Source organism: Sinocyclocheilus rhinocerous, unplaced genomic scaffold (genome assembly GCF_001515625.1).
Source record: "Sinocyclocheilus rhinocerous isolate Xijiao unplaced genomic scaffold, SAMN03320098_v1.1 scaffold742, whole genome shotgun sequence".
NCBI lineage: Eukaryota > Metazoa > Chordata > Actinopteri > Cypriniformes > Cyprinidae > Sinocyclocheilus > Sinocyclocheilus rhinocerous.
In genome coordinates this window covers 1,384,364-1,394,702 of record NW_015641116.1, presented here as the reverse complement: position 1 = coordinate 1,394,702, position 10,339 = coordinate 1,384,364, and the positions used below count along the sequence as shown (strand labels likewise).

The 10,339-nt window shown below is 37.7% G+C and overlaps 1 protein-coding gene across 2 annotated transcripts in view; it reads left to right on the top strand.

Annotated features, from left to right (window-relative positions):
• Window positions 1–642: 642 nt before the first annotated feature.
• Window positions 643–10,339, top strand: part of LOC107754689 (caprin-1-like) — a 14,068-nt gene continuing 4,371 nt past the window's right edge. The window contains exons 1-11 of one of the 2 annotated variants that reach the window (XM_016571245.1): window positions 643–802; window positions 1,504–1,635; window positions 2,447–2,509; window positions 2,616–2,702; window positions 3,959–4,197; window positions 4,285–4,367; window positions 5,655–5,804; window positions 5,892–5,941; window positions 7,381–7,464; window positions 7,559–7,738; window positions 7,821–7,911. In XM_016571245.1, the coding sequence (XP_016426731.1) occupies window positions 1,504–1,635; window positions 2,447–2,509; window positions 2,616–2,702; window positions 3,959–4,197; window positions 4,285–4,367; window positions 5,655–5,804; window positions 5,892–5,941; window positions 7,381–7,464; window positions 7,559–7,738; window positions 7,821–7,911 (1,159 nt within the window). In that variant the 5' untranslated portion in view covers window positions 643–802. The remainder of the gene's footprint in view (window positions 803–1,503; window positions 1,636–2,446; window positions 2,510–2,615; window positions 2,703–3,958; window positions 4,198–4,284; window positions 4,368–5,654; window positions 5,805–5,891; window positions 5,942–7,380; window positions 7,465–7,558; window positions 7,739–7,820; window positions 7,912–10,339) is intronic. The other variant, XM_016571244.1, reaches the window with a different exon arrangement.

The following is a 10,339-nucleotide window of genomic DNA, read 5'->3' as shown; positions in this document are numbered from 1 at the left end:
AAAACGCTTCTAAACTTGCGAACGGGAAAAACGGGAAAAAAACGGGGGGAAACCCTACAGTCTACGGGGAAAACAGTGTAGAAAAACGTGTGTGTGTGTGAGAGAGTGAGAGAGAGAGATTCGTTTTGTGTTCATGTTCTGTAAATTATTCTACATATATGTATCCCTTTAGTGGGTTGGCGTGAATTTAATTTCCATTCGTTTCCATACTTTAGTTTTGACCAATTGCTTGCTTCAACAGTGTGAACAAATGACTGAAAGAAAACGCTTCTAAACTTGCGAACGGGAAAAACGGGAAAAAAACGGGGGGAAACCCTACAGTCTACGGGGAAAACAGTGTAGAAAAACGTGTGTGTGTGTGTGAGAGAGTGAGAGAGAGAGATTCGTTTTGTGTTCATGTTCTGTAAATTATTCTACAGATATGTATATGTAATAATATGTAATGTAAATATGTAATATTTATGACGGAGTATTTATTTTAAAATGTATACAACCACGAACTGTTCGTCAGTGGGACAGGCTCGGCATGCAGTTGGGGAGATAAATATCTGACAAAGTATATATATAATATTTTAACAAAAGAGTCAACTTATTTATAAATCTATTTGCTTTTGGAGATGAGTTCAGGCACAAACACAGACAGCTATAAGGGTCCTTCAGCGCTTCTGCATTGTTAAGACGAAACTCGCGGAGCTGCTGGAGTTGACGGAGAGCGTCTGTTGTACTTACAGAAAATAACACCTAAAACACTGAAATCCAACTGCATCATACAAATATATCTTTCAAAACATTGAAAGTAAAGGTAAGACGCTACCATCATAAGAATTGTCAATGTTCTGCATCCATGAAAGCGATGACCAGCTCGAGCTAGCGGCTAACGCTCACAGTCCGCTAACTTAAAGAATCTAATAGCACGCGATTAAAGTATGATTCTCTAACAACACTTTCGTGTTTATATGTTTACGTCTGTGTGCTATGTGATGGCCGATCGCTCAGTCCTTTGTGTGTTCATACGTGCAGTTAATAGAGCTCCAGGGATGTGCTGCTGCCCAGCAGTCTGACCATCCGGCCAAGAAGACAGATTTGAGTCTGCTAGACTTAAAATCTTTTTAATGTTACGCCGCTTTACACTTAATATGCTGCAAAGATGTCGTTCTCTTTCTGATCTATTGTGCATGAGTGTCAGTTAGTTTGTGTCAGAATTGATGTATTGAGAAAATTGAGGTTCATCCCAGACAGATGGGTTTTTTGAGTCTTCAGCTGGGATAACTGATAGACCTTTGTTTGCTCTCTGGACCGTAAAAGCAGGTTTAGGTTTGAGTTTTACAAGAGGTAATTCTGGTTCTTTTTGACCTGTGTAGTTAGTATATCATGAACATCTTTGGATTAAATATGATTGATTTTCATGCATATGCATTATTGTAGGTAATTATATGACAAATCTGAATTTCTTTGTCATCTGAGCAAAATGATAACACAATTTTTTTGACTTTATCTATACAGATGCCATCAGTGACCACTGGCGACAATGCTGTTCACTCCTCCAGTCCGGATTTGGCCTTTGCGCCATCTGAAGCCCTCAAGCAAGTACTTGGTGTAATTGACAAGAAGGTTCGCAACATGGAAAAGAAAAAGGTAACTCATTGTTAACGTGAAATCAGGCTTGACCCTATTTACTTAGGTAATACACCAGTCCTGGGATTATTGTGCACAGTTTATCAGTGCATGTAATTCTAAAGAAAAGCTTTTTTTATATATATTTCATCAAAAGCTTCACTAAAAATCTTGCCAGTACTTGATCCAGTAATATAATACAGATTATCATAAAATATTTTGGCAATAAAAGCAAATAATGATTGATTTAATGAACATTGAGCATCCATTGTGTCTATTGAGATTCCTTTATAAAAGTGTTTATTGTAGGTCAGTTGATCACCACAATCAACTGCAATAACTGGCTCCATTTGTAGTATGAAATGGCCCATTTAGATAAGATAATTTAATTCCCATCTCATCCATTTTTTCTCAACATTGATTATCCTATTTCACTTGGAAATCTACCATCATCAATTTTTTTTCTTAATACTTTTTAGCTGATGTTATAGCATCATAGAGTACATGTCAGTAATGCTTTTAAAATTAGAACGTGAATTTAATTTTTTTGTTTTGTACTTTAAGACTGTATTCTTAAAGCATTGGGTTTCTGTAATTTTAGTCTAGTAAAGTTTAATGAATGCTTATAAAAAATAGTACATGACTGGTGTTTATTAGTTTACTATGAGCCTCAACCTGTAATATAGTGTGAAAACAGACTGCTCAGTAGTATAAATGGCTTAAATTGTGTCAGCTTGACATGAAGATACTTGCATCTGATCAGTTATGTGGAATTTACATTTTAATCTGCATTCCACTCATCACCATTAATATGAGCAAACTCTCTGTTAAGAGCAAGCTGGATGATTACCAGACAAGGAAGAACAAAGGAGAATGTCTCAACCAGGATCAGCTGGTATGTGCACTATATTCTGTTCAATTCTAGCCCTCTATGCTCACACATATCAGCAGCTGTTCCTTTTTGTAATAAATACATATGCTTTCTTGTTTCATATGTGTAGGAGGCTTTATCTAAAGCTCCGGAGGTGGCTCACAACTTGGACTTTGCCCATGAGTTGCAGAAGAGCTTCCTGGCTTTAAATGTGGAGGTATGTGTGTTTGTTATTGAAGTTTATCTGACATGACCCTGTTTTGTACTTGGCGCCCAGCCTCAGTTTCATCTCAGCATCTACATTCACTTTTACTAGGGATGCAACGATACCATTTTTTCAGATCTGATCCGATCCAGAAAATTCTGAGTATCAGCCAATTCCGATCCGATACCAGCGCAGTTTTTTTTTATCAGTGTAGAATTTCTATACTTCTGTGTTGACCTGATCGTCACTCTTTTGTGTGTTAAACACAATCTACTAAATATAGACAACTTCATTTTAATGAAAAATAATAAATGAAAAAAATATATAATAATCTATGACAAAAAATACTATTATAAACTAGGTTAGTGGATAATTTAGAAGCAAATTTATTCTAGAAAAATCATGAGTGCACAATTGTATAAAATCTAAACATTTAGTGAAATAACATTATTTAGTGGGGAACAAATAAAAGTGAATAAGTGTAGGACTAAATCTGGTAAAATGTTACACATTGCTTGTATTGTTGTAAAATACATTAATGAAAACAAGTAAATGTATTTATATATAAATATAAACTATAAAATTAAAAGACATTTCTTTTAAATGTATAGCACAGTAATGAAGGCAGCAACATATGATAGATAGAGGAGTCCTATCTATCATATGTTGCTGCCTCCATTACTGTGCTATACATTAGATTATTAATAGCCTTATAGGACAGAACAAGAAACGCTATAAATAAACTTTCATTGCGCAAAAGTATTATATAATAAGGAGTTTCATCGTCTCTCTTGACTGTCGTATCCAAACGTGACACGCAGTTTGAATACTGAATGGAGGATGGCAGACAGCCGCAGCACAGAGAAGAGTTTGTGAACTTGAATTTAATGACTTAAATATTCGTCTGTACCTCACACTGAACTATGGAACAGCTTCAGAACACTTGGACTTTGACTTTATGGTGCTTTATAATGTGTTTGTGCTTTCGTGGGGCTTAACAATAACACAGAATAGTTAAAGCACAATATCGGATTTGGATTGGTTCGTCTGACCGATACCCGATCCGGCAGAAAATGCCAGTATCGGAGCCGATACCGATCCTGAGTATCGGATCGATGCATCCCTAACTTTTACTCCTACTATCTAGCCTAAAACCGTTGATGCAGTGCAATATTTCTGTCCTCACAAAGCGAAAATGCTGTGGGACAGCACCTTGTCAATTTGTTTCGCCCAGTTTATATTCAAATATTTTGATTGTTTTCTTGTAGATCCAGAAAACAGTGAAAAAGGCAACACGACGGGAGCAGCTGAAGAGGGAGGAGGTGGAGCGCAAGCGACTGAAGGCACTGCTGGAGGTGCAGTATTTGCTGGAGCAGCTGGGGGAGGAAAGCGTGAGGCAGGACCTGACTCAGTCCAGTGGGGACGCCCCTGTACTCACAGAGTCAGAGCTCACGGGCCTGGACGAGTTCTACAAGCTAATTGGGCCTGAGCGGGACTCTAGTGTAAGGTGAGGACAGTTCATTTCTGCCATTCAGTTAATTTTTGTTAGTAGATTTGGTTTGTTTGAATATTTCAGAATGACTTTTGATTCCAGGTTGGCTGAGCAGTTTGAGGAAGCATCTGTGCATTTGTGGGAGCTTTTGGAAGGAAGGGATAAAGCTGTGGCTGGAACCACATGTAAGTAATGTTTTTTCTGGATTTTACAGTCAATTTAGTCTTAATATTGGACCCAAAATGTTTACTTTTTAAACTGTAATGGTTTACTAATACATATAGGAATGAATAAATACAAATAAATAGTCTTTTTTTTATGTGTGGATTTTAAAAAAAGTACCATTTATTTATTATAGAATACCATTATTATTTAACAAAGCTCTATTCTGAATAGGGCTGCACGATAAATCGCATGCGATATTTAATGCGCATCTGAAGGTGTATTTTTTTTTTTGAACACTGTCACTTGAGTGATGTACATTTTAGGATTGTGAGACCTTGCATGAAATTAAAGGTCTCTGCTTAATTTCGAACATAAACCAAAAATGTTTCACGATTCTGTGAGGGATTCGGTTGTGAACTCAGTCTCTTGAACTATTCATAGCTTAAGTGAATCTGATTCTTGGTAACGCAAGAGTGAGTTTGAGGTTGTTTCATGAAAGTTAAAAAGAATGAAAAAGAACCAGTTCGTAAGAGTCTTTTGTTTGTAACTCGCACTGCTTGTCATCATTTTTGTTCGATTTGTTTTTTTTAAGTTGCATTTGCAATTGTCAGAATAGTTTTGAGCAATGCCAACTGAATAATCAAATCAATATTTGTTCTCCAGTGAGTCTGAATACCAATGGGGCCATCCCTCTCTTGGCCTCCGTATGAATGGTGGCACTTGCAATGGATTTTGAAAGCTGTGCTCTGTCTCGGCCCTATGAGGGTCAGCAATGCTGACTTGTGACCCACGTCAGCAGCTGGGGTTTACGCAGTTGGCTAGAGCAGTGCTGATTGGGGAGAACGGAGGTGCGCTCACTCTTGCCCAGGGCAAGTAAGACTGCAACTCGAGGCTGGCGGTCATGCATATGCTCTGGAACAGAGTAATGTCGCGTCCACATCGCAGGCTTTGCGATTAGCAAGTCGCAACGTCTCAAATTGCGATTTCGATTAATCGCACAGCCCTACTGGGCAGGCAGCCAGTGGTCTGCACAAAGCCTCTCTGCTGGAGGTTTTAATGATGGACATGGCCTGCCTGCGTATTCCTACAGAGCGGGTGGGAGTCATGATAGTATCAATTTTTTTGTAAATTCAGCCTATGAGACTTTGTTTGCTGATGTTGTTGCAGTTTTTGTGGGCTAAATCAAAGTTACCTTCAGTAAAGAATTGAACGAGTCCAAATGATGTAGTTAACATCTTCCAGCAGACTAACACGGCCTCGCTAAACTTTGAGCCCTTGCATTAACCTGTTTTTTGTGTCTTGAACAGACAAAGCCCTTAAGGAAAGCTTGGACAAGATGCTGCTAAGTGGGTACTTTGATCGTGCTCAAACACATCAGAATGGAGTGTGTGAAGAGGAGACGGGGGCCGCAGCAGCAGCGGAGTCTTCAGAGAGCGAGGAACGCCCCGCTGAGCCAGGTAAAAACAAAGCCATCAAATTTCAGAGCAGAGAAATGCTTTCTCAAGCAACTGACAGCTTACATCGATGTTCTTGTCTTTTCACAGAGGGAACCGCTCAAGAATACACAGAAACTATTGAGGATGAAGCAACAGAGGTGTGAATTGATATTAACACAGTTTAGGGCTTTTCGCCCTTGAAATAGTTAATCCTGGGTCATTCTAAAACCCAGAGGTCTGTTGCACAAAGCTGGTTTTGGTTTTTACCCAGGTAAGTTCATGTTTAGTTTGAGCAAACTCTGAGTTAACGTCTCAAGAAGGTAGGTTGGTTTTGAGCAGGTTTCGCTGCCATGGTAACTTGCACTACATGGCTACCCTGCTCCGGAGCAGGTTTTATTCTGGGTTAGCGATTGCAAACCCAAACTGGACCAATCAGCTGTGAGCAAAGTGACATATATCTGATGCAATAAAGCCACTCCCCCATATCTGTTGCTCCACATTAAAGCAGTTTACAGTGATAGAATCTTAGAGACAGAATTGCCCGTCTTTTGCTGCTAAATATTTATTAGATTCATATTATATGAATTATAATTATTTATAATTCATATAAAATATTCAAATAATTATTATATGAACTGGCATTTAATCTTTCCATTTAAATGAATTTAAATATATACATAAAAGTTTTAATATATAAAGCTTTTAAAATTACTTTTATTTAGAAACGAAATAAATTATTAAATTATGTTGATTTATTTGCATAATAAAATATTTTATTTCTGCTGCCTTCTCAAACTTTTGCTGCAGCAGCAGTGCTTATTCCTACCTTGTAAATGCATTTAAATTCATTATATTTTTAATAACAACACCTCTTAATATTCAGCAGAGAAGTTAATTGGGCATACTCATGCGAGAAGTGTATCAAACCGATGCTTTCTCTTTTGTGTGATTGGCTGTTTGCTGCATGTGTCACACTTTCAGGTTAATCACAAACTCTGGATCAAACTCTGAATTGACAGAGAATGTTTATATCTAGCTTTGTGAGCCAGCTGAACTTGATCTAAACCAGGTTGGATTTGTTTGGTTTTGTCAACTCTGAAACTCAGAGTTTGTTCAGCTAGCTTCATGCAACAGGCCACAGGTGAACGGAATCCTGGGTTATCTTGCTTCATTTTTTACACTGCATTTTTCATCGCCATGAGTTTTTCTGTTTGGCCGATTCATCGAACAGTGAGTGCATGGGACTTTCATTTTGACAGAGCTGAGAACGCCAGTGTATTGCTAAGCATCTAGCTGAAACATTATAACACAAGTTTGGCAAAAGCAATGTTAATGCTGCTTGCGAGCAGGGTTTCATAACCATAGTGCTAACCTGCTTTTAAGTTACAAGTGTGAAACATTCCTCTACCTGGGGTTAAAAATGGGGTTTAGGCCGATGATGACCCAGGGTTAAGCATAGTGTGAAAAGCCGTGTTTTATGTACATGCTTTATGTAAATCCTGTTTTTTTTTTTTTGGAAGGCAAGAAAACATTTGACAAACTAGACAACTGTAGTCATAACATGTTTTTAATGCCCTGCTCTTCTTTTTCCTTATAGTTTGTAAACAGACAATTCATTCCAGAAGCCACCTACAGCAGCAGTGACAAAGAGCAAGGAGCAGAGTGGAACACAAGTTCTCAGGTATACCTAATAGACCTCATTTGCCAAAGAAAACACCAGAATTGTTAGCAACTTCTGGCCAAATGGTGTTTACACTGTGATTTTTGCTTTTCAGGCAGTTAGTGCCCTCCAGCAACCACAGCAGCCACCTGCAGCCATGAGCCCAGCTCTGGTCAGCTCAGAACCGCACACACTGAACGCCGTCCTCCCTCCCCCTGCAGCAGATTCCGTGGTCCGAAAGCAGGCAGTCCAAGATCTCATGGCTCAAATGCAGGGTACCTTCAACTTCATGCAGGTAAACTGCGGAATTTGTTATTCATCACGCTTCAAGGGTAGCAGTGGCCTTTTCTAACTTGTGTGTGTGAAATGTAACACAGGACTCCATGCTGGAGTTTGAGGGACCGCCTCTAGATCCTGCCATTGTGTCGGCACAGCCCATGAAACCTGCACAGATGGTCTGTCCACCAGGTTGGTATACAAATTTAAAAATGCTGTGTCCCAATGTGCCTACTTGTACTGCGTCCTTAAAGTATGTACTCTTGGTGAAGAAAAAGTACACACTTTTGAGTGTGTAGTAGAAGAGTAGGCAAACTTTGGGACGTACTATCACGACATACAATTGTGTTTTCAACGGGCTGCTCTGTTGCATAGTTACATGTCACTGCCACTGTAAACTGGCCTGTCAATCATCTTGTCACAGTTAACATCCTCCACATTTCTTTTAACTTCCTACCGTATAGGAGAGAAAAGAAGTAGCACTTTGATCTGCCAGCCGTGGGTCTTTATGCGGAGAACTCTGCTCATATTTTTTGCATAATGATTAATTTAGAAGTTAATGGCCCAACGGATTTTTATAAAAGTTCACGTTGTTGCAGATGAAATATAATAGATAAGACATGTGGGGGCGTGTTTGAATGAGGTGTTTTAGCCCGGTCTGGATCAGCCTTCTCTTTTAGATAGAATAAATCCTTTTGTGGGAGACTTTGAGCTTTGTAACTCTGCAGATCGTATACATGCACAAACAGCTACATAACACACTAAAGAAAAGGGAAAAAAGAAATCGCATCATATATTTTTTACCAGGTTAATTGTTGATTATTAGTAGCTCAAACCCCTTTATCTAAACCTCTTTACTTAACCATTGGTCGCGCACATCGCTTTTTTTATTCGTGTTTGTAGTTCTGAACCGAATCCTTCACCAAAAGAGCAATGGATTGTGGGCAATATTAGCCATTAGAGTGTACACGGATCCACACTTAAAAAGTCTACCTGAAATAGTAGACCATCCAGGGAATTTTGGCATATTCTTTTCAACATACTATGCTTTGGGACACACTTATTCTAATCTCGCATACTATTTAGGATGGATAGTATGAACATTGGGACGCAGGGATAGTCTGCTCTAAAAGCAAAAATTCTTATTTACTCACACTCATGGTGTTTTAAACTTATATGTTTTTTTTTTAAATATATATATATATATATATATATAAATATGGCACCTTTAGATGCATCATATCAAGTTGGGCATCAATCATTAGATTGCATTGGTTTTTTGTGTTTTATGACCAAATATCCAATGAATAATATCTGTACAAATCAATCATATTTGAGAGCTATGCTGAAGGACCGAAGATTCCTTGCAGCAGTGTTATTTTAGTATTATTTAATCACTATTAAAGCATTTATTAATATTTGTAATTAGCCTTAGTTTTTATATTTTAATTTAGGTTTTAGTTATTTTTGGACACTTGACACTTTTATTCCCTTTTCTTTTATTTTTCCAATTTTACTACTTCATCTTGTTTCTAATCATTGAAGTGAAGTTTTTAATTTTGGCTTTTTCAATTACTAAAACCAATTTTTAATAGTTTTAAAGAAGTTTAGCCTTGCACAAAGAAAAAACATTTATAATGACAACATAAGACTGAATAACTAAAGAATTTTGGATTAACTATTCTATAGGGTTGGGTATTGTTTGAATATTATCAATTCCAATTCTGCTTATCCCATTCCTAGTTTCGATTCCAATAAGGTATAAAAAAAATGAAGGTGAACATTTAGATGTCAAACATTTGTTCTGTGTCTTTTTACAAAGCATTCTGTTGCAGCTGAATAACATGAGCAAAAATCAGCAGCCTATAGAACACTTGGGCACACAAGGAACTTTTGCCTATGCTTTTAACAAAAATACCACAGCAAAAACTACTTGACTAATATAAATTTCAAATATTAAATTGTTAAAGACAAGTAAACAGTCAGTAATAAAATGGGAACAAACAAATCAATAGCAATAGCATAAATACAACTGTACAAATTTCAGGTACAGAAAATGAAATCAAAGTTCTTTTCATAAATAAGATATAGATTAATCCTCATTAAAGGTACGAAAGGTATACAGTCAAGATCAGTGAATGATTTTCTTTTGTTCTTGGATTAACATTAATGACAGGCAGCAGGTTTATTATTCTGCTGTCTCTTTAACACCGAACGCACACGGATCTAAATTACTGTTACACATGCGTTTTCTTTCTCATCTGTTTGCGTTCAACTTAAGACAAAAATGGCTGTTTACACAAGGATATACTGACATAATTTTGTGCATATTGGTCGCAAGATGTGAAAAAGAAGTCCAGGCCGGAACTACCTTGTCTGCAGTGGAACCCGCACCAGAACTGTGGTTCTCTGTGCTCGTGGTTCAGATGTGTGCGCGTGCCGCAAAACAGTGCGCAAGTTCTTAAATGGTATAAAATCACATTAGAATGCGAACGCAGGAATCGTTAAGCGGAATCATAATGCACGTCTTATTGAATTCCGGTTCTTGGAAATTTGGAACCGATTCTAAAATGAAACCAGTTCTCAATCCCCAGCCCAAAATGTTGCTCTTTTAATGTTT